The sequence below is a fragment of the Furipterus horrens genome, unplaced genomic scaffold (assembly GCF_987537825.1).
Source record: "Furipterus horrens unplaced genomic scaffold, mFurHor1.1.pri manual_scaffold_8, whole genome shotgun sequence".
Taxonomy (NCBI): Eukaryota; Metazoa; Chordata; class Mammalia; order Chiroptera; family Furipteridae; genus Furipterus; species Furipterus horrens.
In genome coordinates, this window is record NW_028327178.1 from 110,972,466 (window position 1) to 110,994,829 (window position 22,364).

Here is a 22,364-nt window from a genome sequence, read left to right on the forward strand (position 1 = left end):
ATGGCTCTGGGAGCTGTAGTTCTGGGCTCTGACCTGCGCGCCCGCCGGCGCGCTGCGAGGACTACAAGTCCCATAAGGCCTTGCGGCTGGGCCTCTAAGACTCAAGAGTTGGGTCGTGCGGCCACGTGTGGGTTTCGTCCACCCGGGGAAGGATCCCCACAGCCCTGCGTGTCACCACAAACTCAACCGCACACAACCCCTGGAAAAAAGTCAATAAACATTTATTTGATACAGTCATTTTTAATACATACAGTTGATGGACCACCCCCGTGCCACTCAGGGCCTGGGGGCGGGGACGAGGACCAGAGACAGATGGTCACAAGAAGGGCCAGGCCCGAGTTTACCGCCAAAACATCTTGCAAATAAACACTTTGTAGATAGAATATATATGTATATATATGGTTACAAGTGATAGCTGGAACCTCTCTTTCAAAATGCACTTATGTACGGAGAACTGGCATTTAAAAACTAAACCAAGAAACTCAAAGTATAGGACGTGTGGCTGTCAAGCGGGAGGTGCTGGCTGGCCCCCTTGAGCCCCCACCCCGAGCTCCAGGACAAGGCTCCTGACGCCAGCACAGCGAGGACACGCGGGGACAGCCCTGCCCTCCGTGGGTCAGGGTGCACCGGTTCTTTCCCTTCTGAACCAGAGGAACAGGGGGGCCGGGAGGCTAGGGCTGGGAGGGCCACCGGTCACACCAGGAGACACCCTCATCTGCCTTTGCACAAGCAAATAAAGTGCATCTTATTCTCGTGTGAAGCGTCAGCCCCTAGAGTCAGCCCTCTCCCGTTCTCAGGGCAAGGGGGGTGGGCTGGGCCAGAGGTAGATCTTCAGAAAGGGACCTGGCATGGTGCCCTGGGCTTGGGTCTCAGGAAGAGTCCACGCCCTCCTGGGAGTCTGCCACTCTGGTCCCTCTCACTGAAGGTGTCAGTCAAGGCCAGGCGGTTACCTGGCTGTGTTCCTGCCAAAGTGGGAGGTGGGCAGATCTCACCGAGCCGCCCAGCCTGCCATGGCCCCTCACCAGCTGAAGCGCAGGAAGCAGGAAGGGAAGGAGACAGGGGTCCAGCCCAATAGCCAGTTTTGGCAGCAGCCCCCACACCCACTTTAAAGACAAAGAAGGGGGTTAAAGTGCTAAACATCAAGTTATCCGGGGCCCCACCCCCTCCCACACACCTAGGCGGGGTTCCCACACCAGGGACCATCTGTGGACTTAGGAGGGTGACCTGGATACACCGCCCAGCAAAATCTAGCCCCCTGCTCCCCAAGGGCCAAGTACCTGAGAGGCCGGGGCTGGTGGCTGTCCCCAGCAGAGGTGTTGAGGTCCAACCTCCTCCAGCCATTGGTGACAAGGTCAGAGAAGTATACCTGGGGCTCCTGTCAGCGCCTGCTCCCCTCCCCTCCTGAGGCTGCCCCTGCAGTGGCTGCCTGACCCACCTCCCCCTGCCGCGCACCGTAGTGACACCCAGAACACAGGAAAGCAAGCCCTCCTGCCCCAAAGCCGAGCCTATGCTGTGTCCCACCTTGACTTTGACACTGAGGCCCACTCACGTGCCCACTTGTGTGAGTGGGGAGGAGCCCACATCTCTGCACCCCTCCCTAGCACACCAGGATCAGAACCTCTGGACAAAGCCAGAGACAGGCAGCCCAGCACCCTGTCCCCATGCCCCTGGGACCTGTCCTGCACTGCAGGGGGAGGAGAGCTGAGCCCAGCGTGGAGCCCCTCCTCTCCAGGGCTGGGTGAGGACGGCAGCTGAGGGGCAGAGGGGTGCCCAGCTGGCACTGCCTCCCTGAGCAGGGGAGGGGCCCCAGGGACCCTGGCCCAGCCCCCAGACCCACCATCGGCACCAGGAAACCCTTAGCACCAAAATGTCAGATTGTTGTAAGTTTTTGTATAAAAAACAGAATAAAAAAAGGTTGTTACTTGTCACAGGAACAAGACTGGCACCCACTACACACCCAGGAGACACACGCACACGGGCAAATATCAAAATTCACATCGTCCAGGACCAGCAAGGCTGAGCCCTCCGCCCACCCCACCCCCCAGTGGAAAACAGCCTCCGACTGACCCCAGCGGCTCTGTGCATCAGCTTCCCCAGGTACTGCCACAGCTGAGAGGCAGGGCCCAGGCAGGAGGCGCAGCTGCTGACCAAGTCCTTCAGGTGCCCTGGCCCCCAGCCTGCATCCTTCCCGACCTGTGACCCAGCTGTCCTTGGGGCCCCCAGGGAGCTGAGACAGCCCCCAGCTCCCATTAGCCCACTGTGCCCTTGGCCAAGCCCCCTTCCAGGCCTTGCGCTCTCCTATGAAAAGACCGCATCACCAGAAACTAAAGGACAGGTGAAAAGAGGGTTAGGGGCTCCCAACGGAACCTGGCCCCAGGCCAACCGAGACCAGCAGATAGGAGGCTATTTCCCGTAGTGGTCACTCCTCAGAGCCAGGCCCAGGTCCCTGCCCTGCATGCCCACAGCCCCGGGTCAGCCCCTAACCTGTCAGGCTGCCCCAACCAGGTCAACAGTGTCAGCAAAACTGGGGCAGGCTCCACAGAGCCGCAGCTCCTGCAGACCCGCAAGTGGGCGAACCAGAGGCCCTCCCATGCCCCAAGCAGGGAGACCCCTGGATGGCAGATAGCCCATCAGCTGGGCCACTGGCCCTCCCAGGATGGACACAGACCAGTGGGGCAGGGGCCCAGCAGGTGGGGTCTCGCAGGCAGGGGAGAGGGGTGCCTGGAGAGGTAGAGAACAGAAGCAGAGGAACCAAAGGTGGGGAGGAGCGAGGGGGATGGACTGCCCGGTCAGCATGGCAGTGATCAGACTCGGGGTCTGTCCTGGGAGGTAGCTGGGGGTGCTGGGGTTCCAGTGTCGGGTAGAGAGGCGAGGCTGCTCAGGTACCCTCATTGGCCCAGAGCCAGGGACCCGCGAGCCTTGGGCCTGAGGGTGCGGACAGGGCATACGGCTTGCATGGCCAGGGCTGAAGTCATCCGGCTGCTGTGCAGCACCCCTTGGCACCAAGGCCCGGGCCACAGACTCTGCCAGGCCCGTGAACGTCCCTCCAGGCTATTGCACTTCTGTGGCTGCCACTGGCCCTCCCCAGAGAGCCCCAGCCCAGGTGTGCCCAGCAGCAGCAGGAGCCTGCAAGGGGCGGCGGGGGGGGCACCTTCAGGGAGAGGAGCAGGGCTGGCTGCCCCCACTGGGCAGCTGAGTAGAGAGGGACGGGAGTGGGGAACCAGAGGGCAGGATGTCCTGGAGCTTGCCACCCACCCCTGGACAGAGGAGGGCCTGGCCAGCACGGAGACTGGGCCCCACCCACCTGCCAGCCACCACGCTCACTTCTCAGGCGCCTTGCCAGCTACCCCCTTTCGGCCAGTGGAGCCCCGGGCCCCCTTGTCTCTTCCTCCTGAGGGCCAGTCATCCTGGCGGGGGGGCATCTTGGGTGCAGGCTCCTCAGGGGGCCGTTCCTTGGGCTTGCGGCCCCGCTTCCTTCCGCCTCCCACACTCTTCTCCTTCTTGGGCGCCAGTGAGTCCTGGCTCCTGTGTTTGGGAGGCGGGTCTGCTGAAGTACGGAACCAGTTCTGGGGAGAGAGAAGCAGCGATGGGACCCAGGGCCAGGAGGGCAGCCTCTGAAGTTCTCGGCCCTCTCAGGGAAGCTGGAAGCCACTCTGAGAAGCTGCCAGGTCCCTCAAACATCGCCCCGCCGCCCGGCCCTAGCCCAGCGCCCCACTCCCACCTCCGCGTGGGCCTTGAGGATGTGGTACTTGACGCCGCTCTCGGAGCTGAACTCCTTCGGACACAGCAGACAGCAGTACTTTCCCACCAGGTGGTCTCCCTGCAAGACACGGGCAGCCCCACCCCAGGGGTTAGACCCGGACCCCCACCCACGCCCACAGCTACAGGGTACGGCAGACACAGCTTATCTGGCCAGGTCAGGGTGCCCACTTGTATCCCACAGAGGAGAAGCCGGAGAAGCCCCCACAGGCAGGACCACTTGGGACTGACTGACTCGCGGCTAGGGCTGGTGGATGGTGAAGTGTCCCAGGCTGGGTTGGCCACGGAGCACTTGGGGCGAGGTCGCGTGTCCCATACACAGGGACCCCTGGGGGGACTGCCGAGCACCGGCCACCATGGTGGCTGACCTGGGCACTCACCTTGCTGCAGCTGGCCAGGTGGGCCTTGAGGCCGGACACGCTGGAGTAGATGGCTTCGCAGCACTGGGGCAGGAAACAGCCATGGGAAGGACCTTCTGGCAGGCCCACAGACACGGGGCCCCACCCCAGCCAAGGGGCACCGGACCTCTCTGGGCAAGTGGGGGCCTAAGCCGGGAGCCGTAGGGTATGGGCGAGCTGGGCCTCTGGGGCTGAGCACCCTGCAGGGCCCAGGGAGCACAGGCAGGCTGGCCACTCAGAAGGCCCCACCGAGGGCCACGTCTGGGTTAACTAAGTCCTAGGGTCCCCACGCCCACCCGCCAACCTGCCCAGCTCACGTCATTGGGGCAGTTGACGTGGCCTTTCTCCTTGACTTCGTTCTTCCACGCCTCCAGCAGCTGCGGGTTGAGTGTGGGGAGGCCTGGCCGCGTGTAGTTGAGCTGTAGAGAGAGGCAGGCACCAAGGTGAGCCCTGGTGGCTGGGCCAGAGCTCACCCGACACCCGCACTGCCTTAAGAGGCCCTCAACCGCACCCTCTGCAGGGAGACCTGCACTTGGGGACTTCAGCAGGCGGCCAAGTCACCACAGGGGACCCCGCACGGAGGTGCATCCTGCTCAGGGACCAGGTGGCTCACCCGTGCTGTCTCAGGCACCAGGTCATCTTTCATCCGCCGCTTGGTCCAGTCTCGGGCCAGTTCGTCCTCCGCGATCTCTTGTAGGTGGAACACGGCAACCTGGGCCGACGTGCGGCGGATGCGGCCACTGGGGGTCCGCTCAACACCCAGCAGGTCCTCGGCCTCGGGGGGCTTGTCCTCGGGCTCCTCTGGGGGCTGCAGGGCAAGGAGGCCAAGGCGAGGAACATGGGCTGCAGGTGCAGGGAGCCAGGGACACGGGAGCGGGTGTGGGGGTGACACGTGTGCCTGGTGCCCGAAGGACAGAAGGAGCCTGCCACTCACCGGGGCGGTGTGTTCTGAGCGCATGTGGTAGTCGTGGCCGGCCTTGGAGCGGTAGGTCTTGCCGCAGTGGGCGCAGGGGAAGGAAGGGCTGTCCACCTCGCAGGGCGGCTTCCCACAGCGTCGCTGGTGGTACTGGTAGCCCATGAGGCTGGAGAAGGCGGCCCCACAGCCCTGGGGATCAGGGGGATCAGGAGGCCAGCAAAGGGCTGCGCCCACACCAGGCTGTGCCCACACCCACAGCACCCTGCTGACCTCCTGGGGGCAGCGCAGCCTCCCCATCTGCTTCAGCACCTTGCGCAGCCGCTCCCGCTCCTCCTGCTCGCTCCCCTCGGAGGCCTCAGCATCAGAGGGCTGGGGGCAGGCCCAGCCTCAGTGTCCCCACCCCCACAGGGCCCGGCCCCTGCCCCTGCCCCATATCAGGGCCACAGATGTCCAAAGTCAGGCACAGCGTGGTGATGGAAGGTCAGTGGTCTGGGCTGGGCAGGCGGGCTGGGGCGAGATGCTGCGGGAGGCCGGGGGTCGGGGGTCCGGGCGGGGCAGGGGCAGCGGGCCCTGGGGCGTACCTTGGCACTGTGCTCAGCCATGGTGTGGTAGTTGAGGCCGGCCTTGGACTTGAACTGCTTCCGGCAGTGCTGGCACTTGAGGGCGTCCTGCAGCTGCAGGCGTGAAACCATGAGATGCTGCCCCAGGCACCTCCCCCTAGAATCCCGGGGGCAGCCTTACCTTCTGACACACCTCCATGTGCTTCTTCAGCCCCACAAGGGTCTTTCGGGTGACCACGTTGCATGTGGGGCAGATGGCCTCCCCCCGCTCGTGGAGAGCCCGCTGCCATTGCTCCTCAGGGCCACCTGTGGGGCAGGGCCAGGGCCTCAGGGGCTGTCACAGGCTCCCAGGCACCCTGGACGCCAAGCAGAGTCCAGGGTCCACACTCAGCCCCCCATCTGTGTGGCCCAGGATCTTCCTCACAGTCCAGACCCGGCCTGTGCCCCATCACACCACAGCCCCCACCTGAGGCTGGATGGGCCACGGGGGCCGGCGCCTCCCTGGTGACCGTGCTGGGGGTGGGCAGCCCCTTCTTCCGGGGGTCCTCAGGGTTCAGTCCCTCCGGCTTCTTGACGCGGTAGCCTCGGGATTTGTCCTCTGCCTTGGCCAGGCCTGTGTGCACACGCGGGTGGGGCGGGGGTGGGCCAAGGGCATGAGCATACCTGTCCATGAGCCAGTCCCCCAGGTGCCGGCTGGCTGGGGCCTCACCTTTGAGCCCGAACGTTCCTGAGATAGACGGCTGCTCCCCCGTAAACTTCTTGGGTGTTTTCTGTTTCCTTCCTGACTCAGGAGAGAGAAGACAGGAGCCGAGACTCTGGTCAAATAACCATCGGGAGGGTGGCTGCTGCCCCAGCCCCGGCTGCTCCCCACCCTCGTCTTACTGTGCTTCGTGCGCTCAGCTGCCTCCTCCGGCAGCGACACAGGGCCCGTGGCCCTTGGCACCTCCTTGCCCCCCAGGGGCCTGCTGCCCAGAGAAAGGGGGCCACTGCTGAGGTCTGTGCCGGGCTGGAAGGCCATGCTGGATGGGCTGTAGTCCCCACTCCCTGACCTTGCCTGCTTGGGTGGGAGGGGGCAGGTGTCCAGGCCGTCCGCAGCCCTGCAGGAAGCAGGGAGGTGAGGGGCAGGGGGGGACCACTGCAGGCTCTCACCCCAGGCTGCAGCCGTGGAGCCCCCCACCCCAAACAGGACGGTGCCCCCGTACCTCTTCTTCCCGCTGGCCCTCCCTGCGGCACGAGAAGTTTTGTTCTCCGACTTGGTCAGCAGCACCATTTTGCAGGACGGTGTGTGTCTGCTGATGGCAATGGGCCTGCTGACTGTCACCAGCTTACTGACCATGATGGGCCTGCTGACCGTTACTGGCTTGGTGACCGGCACAGGTTTGGTGACTGTTACAAGTTTTGTCATTGGCACTGGTTTGTTTGCAGTCACTGGCTTGGTGACTGGCACTGGCTTGGTGACAGGCACAGACTTGGTGACCGGTATGGGCTTGGTAACCGGCACAGGTCTAGTGACCGTCACTGACTTGGTGACTGGCACAGCCTTGGTGATCGGCACGGGCCTGCTGACTGTCACTGGCTTGGTGACTGGCATGGGCCTGCTGACCGTCACTGGCTTGGTGACTGGCACAGGCCTGCTGACCGTCACTGGCTTGGTGACCGGCACAGGCCTGCTGACCGTCACTGGCTTGCTGATGCCGATGGGTTTGCTGACACCCACGGGTTTGCCGATAGTGACAGGTTTGCTCACTCCAATGGGCTTGCTGACCCCAACAGGTCGGCTGATGGTGACTGGCCGGCTGACTGGCCCAGGCTTGGGGGCTGGCAGTGGTCGGTCCATGTGGTTCCAAATCCGGTGCTTCTCCAGCTGTGTCTTGGAAGTGAAGGCAGCCTCACAGAAGGGGCAGGGAAAGGTCAGCCTCTCTGAGATAGCACCCTGGGTGGAGAGGGCAGGTGTGGGCGGGCCGCTGGGCCTCTGTGCAGACGCAGCCGAGCGGGGCAGGCTCCTCTTCCCATCCCACAGCCCCTTACCCCCTGGCACCGCTGGTAGTGGTACTTGAGCCCGTAGATGCTGGGGAACTCCAGCCAGCACCCTGAGTTGGGACACTGCACCCGGGAGTGCGCCTTGAATTCATCTTTCCATTGGTTCATCAGGGAGAGCTGGGCATAGGAAAGGCGGGGCCGCTGACCCCTCGGCCACCCCGGCTGACCCCAGCCCCAGACGCAGCATCCAGCCCAGGCCCTCAGGGCAGACGAGCTGCAGGGGCCCTTGGGCCATGGGACCACAGCGAGATCCAGGCCACCCTGAGCAGCAAGGCTGCACCAGACCTGCTCCGGGTCCCCACAGATGCGGCCACCGGGCCCCAGGCCACACCACGAATCCCTGGGGCCCAGGGGGGCCCTGATGCGGGCTGAGGGCTTGGTGCTGGGCGTGTGGGTGGCAGGCAGAGGCCTCAACAGGGAGACCCATCAGGAGCCACACCCCAGCCCTCAGGGAGCTCACGGGAATGTCTCGCAGGGCCTGGTTCTCAGCTTTTGGGCGCCCTTTTTTCTTTCCTTCTGTCCTGTCACTGGCTGGACTTCCTGGGTCAAAGCAGAACGGGGCCTGGCCGGACACTGTCTGCCCCCCACGGGCCACCGGGAACCCTGCAGCACACAGCACATCGAGGCTCGGGGCTGTGTTCCCAGCAGCTTCACCCACCACCCAGGAGGCTGGAGTAGGCCTCGAAGCCCCGCCACTGATGACAAGAACCTGGGGTCCCTGGCTACCTCCACCCTGGGATGGCTCTCAGGACCCGGGTGGCTACCTGGCACCCAGGAGCTGGACATCCAGGAGGTGGCCCATACCCAGCACTGGCTGCCTGTGACCCCTTGGCGTTGACCTTGGCCTGACCCCCTTACCCAGCTTTGGTGGGTCATGCCGCACAGAAAGTCGGACCTCGTTCCGGCTGCCGTCCTTCCCCGGCCCACTCTTGCTGGACCCCGGGGTCCGGCGGCCACCTCCAACGCAGAAGGGGTCAGTCATGGCTGCAAAGCAAGCGGACAGCCCTGTGAGGCCCCCAGGGCCGACTCAGGGCCTGACGTGACTGTCCTTGGCCCCCACCCCCAGACACAGGCCTGCTCTTTGGCTCTGGGGAGAGGAGCCTCCGGCCTGTGCTCTTGGTCACAAGGAAAGCAGGTGATGGGAGGCTTCTGGTCTAGGGGAACGCCTGCCAGCTGAGGTCTGCCCAGGACACACCATCAGCTGGGAAGATTCTAACCTAGTCCCGAGACCCTCACCAGCCCAGTGCTCCTTCGGTCCCAGACACAGTCCCCGAGTGTGCAGAGAACCACGCACCTCCCCCCAGCGCTGGGCCAGGAGGCTCCAGGAAAGGCCGAGTGCCTGGGCAGGAGGAGGCCAACATCCCTCCCGGGGGCCAATCGTGGCAGCAGCAGCAGAGCTGCTGGCACACGGGCAGGATCAGCTCCAGCGCCTGGGGACACCTTCACAGCCCCACCCAGACCCAAGGCAACGCCATCCCGATCAGGTGGGTATCCCTGGATCCTTCTCCCCAGGACAGAGATGGAAGACGGCCAACTTGGGCATTGAGGGCCCCCAGCCCACTCCCCAGCTGCAAGTGCCCCCCTCCTGGGCCTGGGGGCAGACTGAGGACGGTGGAGCCATCCTACCTGATCCTGGTCTCTGTTTGTTCTGCTGGGGCCCCACCGCCCCACTGAGGCCTCAGACTGACTGGGTCCCTCGGCCACCCTCCACCTGGCTGACCTCCTCCTCACCTCCTCCCTTCGGAGCCTCTCGGTCCCCCTCCTACAGGGCCACGAGCACCACTCCAGAGACCACTGGCCACCAGCCGCAGGGAGCACCTGGCCACCTGAGCTGGGCCTCAATGGGGCCAAGGACTGGAGCGACGCCAGGCGCAGTCCTGCTGGGTCCCTCCATCAGGGACGCCCCAGGCCATAGAATATGGGGGTGGAGGGTTATGTGGGCGGGTGATTCCTTGTCTAGTAGTTTCTAACTAACTTAGAGAGAACGGGGAAGCGCTACTGAGCCTGCCAGGGTACAGAAGCTATCTGGGCAGGCTGAGGCCAGAGGTCAGAACAGTCACTGCCTGTTGCCAAGGAGGTGCCCACACCCTGGGCCTAGGCAGAGGCGGGCGTCTGGGAAGGTCTAAACAAACTTCTCCCCAAGTCCTCACACTGCAACTTCCAAAGGAGACCATGCCAGCATCAGTCACCCCAGGCCTGTGATGACCCCAAGTGGCCTGCGGTGCAGGTACCCGCTGGGACCCCCCCTTCCAGTCTCCAGCTTGGATGGAGAATTGGAAGTTGGGGGCCTGGGGCGAGGGCTGGCATAGGAGATAGAGACCCTCCTTCCATCCAGGCCCTGTGACTCTCACACCCTGAGCGAGGACGTCCACCCTCGCCGAGGGCCCAGTAGGGACGAAGGGATAAGACCCTCGCGAGGGGGTGCGAGGTGCGGAGAGGTGGGCGCCCCGCGCTGATCACAGGCAGCGGGACCACAGCCTGGCCAAGGCCTCTCGGCCCTGGACCCCAGCTCAGGTCCGGGCGCGAGGATGAGGCGGGCCAGGGGATGCACACCTGGAGAGTGGCCTCGCCACCCACCTGTCACCTGCGGCCGGGGTGCGGCCCCAGCCTGGCCCCGGAAGGGCCGATCGCGGGCGCCCGGCGGGGGGGGGGGGGGGGGGGGCGAAGGCAGTGAACCAAAATGGCGACTTTTTCTGGAGGAGGAGGCAGGAACGCGGCGCGGGCGCGGGGCGCGGGGCGCGGCGCGGGGGGGTCGGGGGTGGGTCCGGACGCGGCAGGGGGCGCCGGGCGGGGGCTCGCTCGCGGCCCCCTCGCCCTACGCTCGGGGTCAGGTCGGGGGCGCGGCCAGCGCGGGGACCGCGCCCGGGTCTGGGCCGGGGGCGCGGCCGGGCGCTTACCTGCGGCGCCCAGCGGGACGGAGGCGGGGCGGGGGCCGGGGCCGGGCCGGGGCCGGATAGGGGCGCGTTCGCGGGGTCCGGGCGGCGCAGGCTGCGCGCCGCGCTGCGCACATGCGCGCTCCCGCCCCTCCCACCTTTGACAGTTTTACTGGGGGGGGGGGGCGAACTCTCGCGGTATTCCTGCCGCCGCTCCGCGCCCGGAGGGACGGGTCTGGGGGCGGGGGCCTGTCGTGCCTGTCGGGCCTGCCGGCTCGCGGGGCTGCGGGGTGCAGTGTGTCCATCCGCCGGACCTCCCCTACGAAGTGGCCACTCATGCCGCCCATAGGGCGGCAGACGTTATTTTCAGACAGTGGGGTAAACTGAGGCACCATAGGGATGCAGGGGACTGCCCCAAACCCAGGGCACCCGAATTGAAGCCACCGATGCCTCTACGCCCTGGCCCTGGAAAGGGGGGACACCGTCCTCTGGGAGCCCTGGGCCTGCCAAGCGGGGGTCAGCCTCTCTCGCAGCCAGCCTTGGGCCACCTCTGCCCGTGGCCACCCCCAGGGGATTGCTGATTCCTGGCATGTGAGGACCGCGCTCCACTGGGGTTACTGACATTGGCTGGACCAGCCTGCCTGCTTTGGGACGGAGTGTCCCTAGACAGTGGCCACTGCCTTGCTCCTCTGCTCCAGAACCCGGCCCCCTGCGTGGAAGCTGCTCTCAGGTCTGGGGGTGATGGGCAGCAACGCCACCGGGCTCAGGGAACAAATGAAAGAGGGTAAGGAGCGCCAGTTGGGAGAGGGAGTTACCAGGTGCACCTCCTTCCCTGAAGCCCTTCCGGCCCCCCGCGATCCAGCCCCTCCACCCTGGAACAGGCTCTGCTGCGCTGCTGGGGAAGCGGGGCACAAAAGATGGCACATGTGGGACCCACCTCTCCTCCCAGGGCCCCTTGAAATTTGCTCTCTCAAGGCCACCACAAAGTGCTCACACAGAGGCCAAGGACTGTCGCTGGTCTGTCCTTCCCTTGGAAATCCGAGACAGAGGCCTGTGTGTCCCCAGGAGGAAGAGGCAATGTCCTTCCCTCCCTGACAGTACCTACCCGGGCGAAAGGACACACAGGATTTTGGGAAGGGTCAGCGTGTGTGTCCCGAGGCACATGCAAAGTTGTTGGCTTTCCCCGTGTAGGTCTGTACCCCCGTGTATGCGATGCGTCAGTGCCGGCACACGTGTGTCTGAGCAACCATGCATGTCAGGTGCAACCTCTTGGATGTCACTGTCGGGGTATCTGTGTCCTGTCCTGGGCGAGAAGATGCCTGTCGGTGTGTGAGCTTCCAGGTGGCTGCACAAAGGGCACGGGGCTTGTCTGGATACACCAGCTGTGTGTTCAGGCTGCATGTCTGGAGGTCAGTCTCATGCAATGTCATGTGTTTCTCTGTGTTGGGGCGTCATTGTGTCTCTGTGTGTGTTTGGACTGCAGCGTTGGTTTATGGGTCTGTTACTACTAGTGTGTCTGCCACTGCTGCATACATGGGTCAGGGCATGTTTTTTGTATGACTTGTTTTTTATGTCAGGGCACTAACCCGTGGCAGACTACATGGGGGTCCCCAAAAGATAGCCACAAAGGGTCACTAGTTCAAGTCCCAGTCAGGCACGGGCCTGGGTTGCGGGCCAGGTCCCTGGTTGGGGGTGCACGAGAGGCAACCACACATGGATGTTTCTCCCCCTCTCTTTCTCTCTCCCTTCCCCTCTCTCTAAAAATAAATAAATAAAATCTTAAAAAAAAAAAAAAAAACAGCCACAGCAAATTCCCGGAATGGGTGAAGGAGAACTTGTTTGGAGAATGGGTCTTTGCAGATGGGATTAAGTTTAAGCTCTTGAGATGAGACCATCCTGGATTACCCAGGTGGGCCCTAAACCCAGTGACAAATGTCCTTGTAAGAGGCAGATCTGAGACAGAAGTGCTGTGACTGCGTGGTCCCGGGCAGCCAGCAGAGCTGGGAGCAGCGAGGAAGGGCTCTCCCGGGGCCTGGAGGAGGGTGGACCTGCTGGACTGCAGACACGCGGCCTGCAGAGCTTCTGTTGTGTGCAGCCTTCCAGGTGCCGTTTGGTGCCGCAGCCCCAGGAGCCTGTCACACCGGTGCTGGTGCGTCTTTGAGTCTGAGCCCAGCCTCTGCCTCTCGCCCCGCCCCCACCCCATTCCTGGGGGAAACGGTGGCCCTGCCCCGATGCTGCACCAGTGCCCCCTGGTGGCCTCAGACCCCTTCCCCCAGATTCAGCCCCGTCCCCCAGGCTCTGCCCACCCCCACAAGCCAGCTGACTGGAGCCAGACACCACCCTGGGGCACTTGAGAACCAGGTTTATTTCTGGTCTTTTTATCAGAATATAAAAAGTGGGCGCAAAACGAGGAGGACCAAACAAGAGCTGCGTGTGGGAGTTGAGGGGCACTCAAAGGAGAGAGAAGGGGCAGAGACGGAGGGGCGACATCATGATGGCACAAGGTGGGGGGACAGTCGGGGCAGCCAGCCAGGACAAGGGGATTCCTGTGGGGGCACTGGGGGTGGGGTCACCAGGCTGGTTATCCAGTTTCTTCTTGGGACCTGAAACAAGCAGCCTCCTGTGCTGAAGGCAGCTCAGGGCACCGAGAGGGGCTGGGGCTCAGCCTCATCTGTCCCTGAGGTTTCCAGAGCCCCCTAGGGGAGTGGCTGGCAGGGGAGAGGAGGGAGAAGGCTGCAGGACAGCCCTCCAGGACCTCCGCTGGGCCACACCAGTCCCACCCTCGGGCCCCTGGAGAGCCGGGCAGCTGCAGGCCGGGTCTCTGGGGGGCAGGCATGGGGCCAGCGGCTCCCTCAGGCCCGTCTCTTGGGAGAATCTGGGTTTTCCTGGGAAAAGGGGCAGTGGGGGTGCCCGCCCACTGACTTGCCCCCAGGGTGGCCTCCCCGAGCCTGAGCGGAGGGGAGCCTCCCCAAACCTAATGCCAGGACACAGGCCACACTTGTGCTGAGTGCTGCCTGGGTCCCTACTGTACCGCGTTAGGTCTTGGGTGCTGGGACAGTTCTGGACCTGCCTCTCCTCAGTCCCATGAGCAGCTGCCAGTGTGGTGAGGTGAGGGTCTCATAAATAATGAGGGACGGTGCTGGGCAGGGGGCCTGGCCAGGCAGATGCCTGGTCTCGGCGGGGGCAGGGGAGGGCGCAGAGCAAAGGGAGCTGGGCAGTTTACCCGGCCTCTGCGGGCAGTCCTCTACAGGCAGGGGCAGGGGTGGGGCTGGACGAGTGGGCAGACAAACAGACCTCGAACCCTGGGAGAGGACAGGAGGCCCAGGAGACAAGAGTGAAGGGAATATAAATACACACTCCCTGGGGGTCTAGGGGACATCCAAAGCCCGCCCTGGCTCCAGGTGGCTGCCCTGAATGCTGCCAGCAGCACCAGGGGTGGGCTTAGGCGCAGGCCCTGGGAGGCGGGCCCATCCGCCCAATCCCTGGCACAGCCAGCAATGCACAACCAGAGGTGGTGGGAGGTGGCAAGCCTGGTGCCAGCTGCCTAGCGGGCCAGGTGCAGCCCCTGGGCACTCCTGAAGGTCTGAGGGGGGCTGCACCTCGTCTTCGCCGGGGGCTCCAGTCACAGTGCTGGGGTCTGGGGGTTGAGCCTCAGGCAGCAACTAGGACATGTGTCCGAAGGAAGCTGCGGGCGGATACGTGAGAACGAAGGGGGGGCCTCTGGCATCATCCATGCTGCCATGGGTGCAGGACAGCCCTTCCTGGGGTCCCACAGCCACCGTCCCGAGGCCTGCCCGCCCACCCACCCACCTTGCCATGGGGGGGCCTCGCAGCCCAGCCCCCCAGGCCTCTGCAGGCCTCCGGGCACTCCTGGCGGCTCTCACTGACCTTGGCTGAGCAGCTGCAGGCTCCGCCCCTCCTCGCGCACCTGCAGGCGCAGCACCTGCTGCAGCACCTCCTGTCGCTGGGCCTCCTGCGCCAGCCCCATCCGCTGCAGCTTCTCCGAGTTCAGCCGCAGCAGCGCCCGGCCTGGAGGGGGGGAGGGGGGTGAAGCCAAGGTCAAGCTCTGACGGCGTCAGGCGCCAAAGCGGTGGGGGTGGGGGCACAGACTCTAAGATAGAGCAGGGGGCGAGAGAGAGATGAGGGGAGACAGAGAAACAGGGAGAGACAAAGATGAACAGAGACTGAGCAGAGCAAAGCCAGACGAAGGCAGGGAGAGATTCTGCAGAGACACCGGGAGAGTCGGGAGCAAAGGGGAGGCGGAGGGAAGAAGAGAGGACAGGCTCCCCGGGGACCTGGGCCCCCCGCCCCGCCAGAGCACCGGTGATGGCGTGCTGGGAGAAGGCTTCCACGTAGACGAGGTAGTTGTGGGGACAGTGCTTCTTGAGCCACTTGCAGACATCCTGCTGACTCCACAGGACCGCAGGCCTCGTCAGGCCGCCCAGCGAGGGGCTCGTGTGGTACAGGCCACAGTGGTCCGAGGACAGCCGGCCCTGAGGAGGGGAGGGCAGCAGATGCAGCGAGGTGGCGGGAGCGCAGGGGCTGAGGACGGTGTGGTGGCTGGGTACCTGGGCGGCCTCTGTGCCAGGCTGCTGCAGGAGCTTGACCGGCCGGCCGCCAGCGGCCCTCTGGCTTCGTGAGTCGTGCCATGTGAGGCTGGTTCCTGGAGTCCTGGGCAGGTGGCAGGGGACGCTCTCAGCTGACACCGTGTGCTCCAGGAGGGTCCGGCAGAAGCTGAAGTGGGTGGTGGCTGTGGAGCAGCAGCGCCCGGTCAGGGGGTCAGGTGCCAGGCCGGAAACACCTCTCCCTGCTCAGCCCATCTCCCCTCCACTGAGGAGGGGCCGCTTCCCCAAGCAGGGGCTCCCAGGCCCCTACAGGCAGAAGGAAGCCTGTCCTGAGGAACCCCACGAGCTCAGAGATGAAGAACCAGCACCTTTCCCTCTGAGTCAATGCCCATGTTCCTGGGAGCAGGATGGATTGTGCTGAGATTAGAGAGGACAAGCCCACCAGGGAGCCCTCGATTTGCAGTCAGGGGTGGGGTTATCCTGGGACAGCCCTGGCCTCACCCTTGCCTCGGGTGGCACCTGCCACACCAAACCAAGGTGCACACATAGGGCTTGCCTGCGAGGGTGTCCTGTCCATGCCTCCTTATAAATGGAACCCAGCCTCTGGGGCCATAACTGGAGCTGAGGCCTGGCCCTGCCCCCCTGTGCTCACTGCTTGTGACTCATTGACAAGAAGCCTGAACGTGGGGCTGCCAACGCCCAGGATTCCTGCCCCCCACCTCCCACAGGGCCTGGCCCAGGATGGGTCCTGCGCAAGGCAGCTGTCCAACCTCCATGGGCTGCTCAGGACAGGAGTGCAGGGTGCAGCCTCGTGCTCAGGACCCATGGTGAGGCCTCTCCACCCACACCAACTCCATGACACTCATCAACTTTTAGTCTTACCATCATTTCTGGACTCACTGCTGACATGTCAGGGGCAGGCAGATACTGGGCATGCCCCTCCCAAGACTTTGCACAGGTCTGACACACAGGAGGCGCCCAGAAACATCGTGAATGAGTGAACGAGTGGAGTAGGCCCTGTGTTATGTCCACAAGTCAACGGAGCCCCAAGGGACGGACAGGAAGCTGGGCTCAAGCTTGCCTCATCTTTACAGCATCCAGGCCCTGACTCAGCAGCCAGGATCAGGTTCCCAGGCCAGGTCCTGCCCCCTAATAGAGCAAGAGACCCTCTCTGCCACTCCCTACAGAGGACAAGGTTTGGCCATGCACCCGGGTCTGAGGAACTCCTCCTCCTTCCACTCCCTGAGATTCATCCGACTTAGCATCTCCTCGTTTTCACAGCTCTCCCTTATCAGATGACCCTAGGTGACTCCAAATTTGAGGTCTGGGGTCAGACAGAGTGCGGACAATGTGGCCGCCGCCTTGAGGTGGCTCCTAGTACCGTGGGAAAAGACTTATTCTAAGCTGCCGCCTTCCAGGGAACAGGCGCCTAGGTTGCACGGCCGGACCTGGGCGAGAGCGCGCTGCTCCGGGCAAACCAGTCGGACACCTCCGTCAGCGCCGCACCTGTCCCGGGCCAGCCGAGTCCCGCCCATTTCCGGCCCGCGCTCTGGGTGGGATCACCGTCCAGGCGCGTCCGTCCTTCCTTCCTCCCAGCCCCAACGTCAAAATTCCAGTAGCAAATGGGGAGGGGGCGGCCGAGCCAGACTGTGGCTTCGGCCACCTCTCGGTCCCAACACAAGGGCTGAGGAGGATATTTTTCCGAGCGAAGAGAAAGGTGACCGCACGGTGGTGCCAGCCTGGGGACAGGAGCCCTGGTCAGTCACCTCCCCCAAGCCAAGGGTGCGTCCGTCCCCAAGGCCTGAGGCCGCGCCACCCGCCGACCCCAGTGCAGGACAAAGACACCAGGAACCCCGTTCGGCCAGGGTGCGCCCCCGACCCTGGCCGCCGCCGCCGCCGCCGACCGGAGCCCGCCAGGTCCCGCCCCCGTCCCTCTTGGTCCCGAAGCCCCGAGCCCGCGATATCCCCGCGCCCGGGGCCAGCCCCGCTCACCGTCCACATCCCGGCGCTCTCCGAAGCCGGCGCGCACAGCCCCGGCGCGGCCTCGCGGGGGGCTCAGCTTGGACCTCAGCTCCGTGAACATGGGGCTCGCGCACACGCCCCTCGCCGGGCGCAGGGCGGCCCTTGTGGCCGGCGGGGAACGCGCGCCACCGCCCCGCCCCAGCCGGCCCCGTGCCCGAGCCGGTCCCCGCGCCCGGCGAGTCTGCGCGGCGAGGCACCTGCCGCTGAGCCCTGAGTGCTGGGCGCGCTCCGGGAGCTTGGAGGTGTGTCGGCCGCGCGCTGGTCTGCGTCTGTACAGGACGTCTGCCAGGGCGAGGGGCAACCGTGCGCACCTGGGCATGGCTCCAAGGACGAGTGATTGTGCACCTACAGGGTGTCCGGGAATCCGCAGGGGCCTCTGAGGCGGAGGGGGGTGTGGGGGGACCCTACCCGCTCCTGGGACCTCTGCCCCTGGGGCCCAGGTCAAGGGGCCAGACCAACCCCTTCCACCCACTTCGCTCCTCTCCTACTTCCATTTGTTCCCTTAATTGACACATTTTCCAGGCTATTCTATAGGTCTCTCCCTCTAGTGGGCACTTGCCTCCCAGGAGAGGTCAGTTTGACACCCCCCCCCCCCCCTCTTGCCCCATCACACTGTGAACTCCAGGAGTACAGCGAGGATCTGTCCCCGCCCCTCGGCAGCCCCAGAATCTGACTCAGGGTCCAAGACTTTGGCATTGAAAGGGGCTGGACTGGGACTGGGGAGAGAGAGAAACTCCAAGGAGACTGCATCGGGCAGGAGGGGTGTGTTTGCTCCAGAACAGCGGGGCGAAGTGCTTAGCCGCGCCTTGCTCTGCCAAGTCTGCGTGCCCTCCCCAGGTTCACGGGGGGCCCAGGATGCCCCACAGCAGAGTGAGCAAGGCGCGCGTGGCCCTGCAGAGCTGGGCGGAGCAGTCACGCCTGTCCGCCTAAAACGTGAGCGCCGGTGACGACCTGCACCGACACACACAGGCAGCGGTCTGCATGGATTTCACGCACGTGCATGGTCGCCCCCACCAGGTCCTGACGTGCTCCCGACATATCTGCTGCATTTATTTATTTTCCTCAATTAGCTCTCCAGCTCCTGCCCTCAGTGCAGTGTTCCGGGCATGGCGGGCACGTGGGGCCTGTGTCCGCATCTGAGCGCCGAGAGCTGGGCCGCAGTCCCCACGCAGGAGACACGCAGACGCGGTGCCCGCAACCACGACACCCCCCCCGCCCCCCGCACAAGCTCCACACAGGGCTGGATGGCCTTAGGGCCCGCCCGGGCCGGGCGACTCGGAAGGGCAGGGCGAGCGGCTGGGCTGGGAGAAGCAGATATCCTTGGGAAGCATCGAGAACACGCAGGACGCAGGGAGGCCCCGGCTCGGTCCCGAGGTCCCGCAAGGGACCGTCCAGGATGGAGTCGCCCGGGACCCCGCCAGCCGCTTGCCGGGCCGCCGCGCCACAAGTAGGCGCTGTGGCTCCTGCGCTCGTCGCGTCTCCGCTCCAGAGCCTCGGCCGGAAGCCCGCGTTTCCGGAACTTCCGCCCGGGGACCCCGAGGTAGGCGGGGCTTCGTGCGGATCCCAAGCTCTGCTTCCGGGGCGCGGGTGACGCGGGGCCCGCGACGCCTTCCTGCGGCGAAGCCCTGGACGCCTGCGGTCCTCCGCCTCGGGCTGAGGCCTCCGTCTTATACCGCCCCAGCCGTCGCGGTCGCCGGCGCCATGAACAAGAAGAAGAAGCCGTTCCTGGGCATGCCCGCGCCGCTCGGCTATGTGCCGGGGCTGGGCCGAGGGTGAGCCGGGCCGCGGGCGCGGGAGGGACGGTCGTGCGGCCCCGGGGCCCCGGTTCCCGGCGGCGCGCGCCTGGGGAAGGGGCCGGGCGCCAGCTCAGGCAGCGCCGTCCGAACTGCCCGGCGCGACAGTGACAGATGGGCGCCTGCGGCCGCTGGGTCTGCGGGGTGCGAGGCCGTTCGGCTCGGGGTGGGCTGCGTTTCCCCCGTCGGAGGTCTTGTGCTGGAACCCCTGCGGCGCGTGTGCGTCCCGTGGCTGACACGTCTTCAGGGGCCCGCGCCGGGCTGGGGAGGGGGGCAGCAGAGGGGCCCTCTGGGGCCGGGGTCAGGGGCGCCCTGCGGAGTTCGGGATGCGGCGGGTGGCAGCTGCCTGAGCCGACGAGGCCTGGAGGCGGGTGAGGGAGTAGCGGGAGCCCCTGAGCGCAGCAGGCGGCGCGGGCGCTGAGGGCGTTGGGGAGGCAGAGCTTCAGGGCCGCGGGGGCTCGGGGGCGGCTCCGCCGGCCTCGGTGCCGGGAGTCATGGTCTGGGCAGGAGGGGTACGGGGGTGGACCCAGTATCTGGGCGAGAGATGGGATGGAGGAGGAGGGAGAGGGAGGCAGAGCGGGCGCCATCAGCCCGGAGCAGCCGCAGGGCGGACCCCGAGGGGGACTCTGATGGGGTCGCATGGGCAGGAGGTCGTTGAGAATGGGGGCTAGGACTTGGAAGGAGAGTGGGCTGATGCCCTGCGCAGCCCCTCCGGCTGGGTGGGGGGGCCCCTGCCTGAGAGGAAGAGGCTGGAGATGCCTGCGAGCAGGGCCCTGCATACTTCGTGGCCCCCAGCATCTCAGAGGCGGTCGAGAGAGGGGTGTCGTTTAGTGACGGGTGTGGAGGGAAGAACCCAAGCAAACGGGCGTCTTGGGGTCTCATGCAGTGCCACTGGGTTCACCACACGGTCGGACATTGGGCCTGCCCGGGATGCCAACGACCCTGTGGACGACCGCCATGCGCCACCGGGCAAGAGGACGGTCGGGGACCAGATGAAGAAGAGCCAGGCTGCGGACGATGACGACGAGGACCTGAACGACACCAACTACGACGAGGTGGGCCCCGCAGGTGCAGGCTGCGTGGGTGGCCTGTCCACTCACCTTTCAGCTGTTCCTGGGGTTCTGTAGCTGAGTGTGGGAGGGGGCGGGACAAAGCCAAGTGACAGGCGCTTGGCTTGACCTTGGGTTTGTGCCGCTTTCATAGCTGCAGCGCTGCCTTAAGTGACGGAGGCGGCAGGAGCGCACCCGTGGGGCTGTGCGGGCTTAAGAGGTGAGGGGCTGGGGCGGAAGAGGGGCCCTGGATCTCAGGGAGCCCCTGGAAGCGAGGGGGTGCGTGGCCGTGCTCTGGGACGGAGACAGCGCACACCTTGGCCAGTGACAACTTAAAGATAAAACGCGAAGTGGAATTGGGGACAGCACTAGCTGCTTCTGGTTTAGCACTCACCTCTCTGCTAACCGGCACGTGGCCCATGGACGTTTCCTTGAGCTGCGTTCTAATCGGCGGCGTGTTTCCTCGGAGGAAGAGTCTGAGCACTCAGTGCTGAGAGACCTTTGAGTCGACAGGCCCTTGCGGGCATGGCACGGAGGGTTCCCGTGCTCCCTTCGCAGGCCTCTCCCCGCCGCGGGCCCGCGCTGCCGTTCTGCACCCGGCGTGAGTGTGACTGCTGCCAGCCGGTCGGCAGCTGCTCCTTGGCTCCGGCCTGCGTCCCACCTGCGCCCGCTTTCTGGTCCAGGGCCCAGTCCAGACCCCTCCCTGCGTTTGGCTCCTTAGTCTCCTCCGGCAGGGGGAGGAGAGACAGCTGTTCTGTCGTTCCTCACGTTGGGTTTGTCACAGAGCAACGCTGTTCAGTGGGCACCCGCTGCCGGCGTGCCGCGTGGGTGGTGGGCTGGTGCGCGGCGGACGCTGACCCTGCGCTGTGCCTGGTCCTCAGTTCAACGGCTACGCGGGGAGCCTCTTCTCAAGCGGCCCCTACGAGAAGGACGATGAGGAGGCAGACGCCATCTACGCAGCTCTGGATAAAAGGATGGATGAGAGGCGGAAGGAGAGAAGGTAAAACCAGTCCCCACCCTTCACTGTCTTGTCCCAGCTTTTAAAACAAGCTTTGTTTTAACTTGTATCACACTTGGAGAAAAGTTGCAAGAGTCGTTTGTGTGTCTGCGCAGCATTGAGGCCCCTGGGACTTCTCTGATGGCACCTGGGTAGGTGCCAGGCTGCTGGGCAGGAGCCTCGGGGCCTGCACACTGCAAGGGAATGGCAGGCTCCCAGAGCCCAGCGCCATTTGGGGCTCATTCTGACTGCACGTCAGGGCTCCCGGTCTTGGGGTGGGTGTGGGGGTGCTGATCGATGTATTCTGAGTAATCTGGAAGTTATCTTTCTAAGTTTTTTACATTTTTTATTAAGAAATACATTCTCATTATAGAATATCAGAACAGTGAGATTAAATAGTCCCGGTAAACGGTGACATTGATTCGTAAGCCCAAAAGGTGACAGTTGACTTTTCAGTTTACTTTCCTCTTTCTGTAGCTCGTTACACATACAGTTTTGTCACTTCTTATAATTTATGCAGCACTTTTCATGTTTTCAGGGTCATTTTGCAGCAGTAATGGTGATGGAAGGAGACTTCACTTGGAGTGGTGGCCACACAGTACAATATACAGTTCATGTGTTACAGAATTGGGCACCTCAAACCTGTGTAATTTCACTAACCAATGTCACCCCAATAGATTCAATAAAAATAAAGGGAAGAGGTTTGATTCCAACTTCCTGGGAGGCGTTTATGTAAAAACAGATTGACATGGACGCCTAGAGAAAGTCCTAGTAGCACCTTGAGGACAGAGCTCGGCTTTTCAGGCTTCGCTGTGGAAATGCCAAGCCAGACCAGTGGGACAGACACTGTTCCCAGTTTGCACACAGCCTCCCCGCACCGGCACGGGGTCTTCCCTAACTCCCTCAGGTCAGGGCCCCTCAGCACCAGGCTGCTGTCTCCCACGCGGACCGCCCTGGCGTCGGCCCCACTGGCTCCTGGCCGCGGCAGGGCTGCTTCTCTCCCAGCCCAGTCTCGCCGGCTCCCCTGCTCGTCTCCTGAGCCCCCCGCCTCTCCCTTTCTGGAGCGATGAGTTCCTGTGTGGGGCGGCCTGTCCCGTGGGTGGACACGAGCTGAGGGGCAGCGTCCGTGGCCAGGACAGCCGACAGCGCCCTGCGTGCTGCTTTGTGCCAGCAGTGCAGGGAGAGGGCTCTTTCCCAGGGGCACCGCTGTCAACGGCCCACAGAGACCTTGCACCTCATGGCGGAACATGCAAAGTGCAGTGTTAGGGAGTCTCAGCTGCTTCCCGGTTGCAGTGCCTGTGACTCTGTGTTCCCATGTGATCTCAGAGTTCTTCCCAGTGTCTAGACCGGGTCCCAGATCCGCAGTAGCCCAGGACCTCGGCCCTGAGGCCT

At 64.4% G+C, this 22,364-nt stretch overlaps 2 protein-coding genes across 2 annotated transcripts in view; one reads left to right on the forward strand and one right to left on the reverse strand.

The window, feature by feature from the left end:
- Positions 1 to 200: 200 nt before the first annotated feature.
- ZNF512B (zinc finger protein 512B) lies at positions 201 to 17,303 on the reverse strand. The gene is given in 23 exon segments (XM_090286688.1): positions 201 to 266; positions 269 to 307; positions 309 to 369; positions 3,325 to 3,566; positions 3,722 to 3,820; positions 4,140 to 4,202; positions 4,475 to 4,576; positions 4,771 to 4,965; positions 5,092 to 5,262; positions 5,344 to 5,442; positions 5,655 to 5,747; positions 5,815 to 5,939; positions 6,100 to 6,246; positions 6,343 to 6,414; positions 6,516 to 6,730; positions 6,836 to 7,566; positions 7,662 to 7,790; positions 8,134 to 8,276; positions 8,532 to 8,657; positions 14,435 to 14,575; positions 14,868 to 15,039; positions 15,115 to 15,296; positions 17,104 to 17,303. Coding segments are annotated over 23 exon segments (3,483 nt in total). The 5' UTR covers positions 17,195 to 17,303; the 3' UTR covers positions 201 to 221.
- A 1,398-nt stretch (positions 17,304 to 18,701) lies between these two features.
- The window catches only part of PRPF6 (pre-mRNA processing factor 6), a 29,105-nt gene continuing 25,442 nt past the window's right edge, over positions 18,702 to 22,364 (forward strand). Inside the window, exons 1-3 of the mRNA XM_090286689.1 lie at positions 18,702 to 18,905; positions 19,813 to 19,981; positions 20,857 to 20,975. Coding sequence (XP_090142815.1) covers positions 18,835 to 18,905; positions 19,813 to 19,981; positions 20,857 to 20,975 — 359 coding nt within the window. The 5' untranslated portion in view covers positions 18,702 to 18,834. The remainder of the gene's footprint in view (positions 18,906 to 19,812; positions 19,982 to 20,856; positions 20,976 to 22,364) is intronic.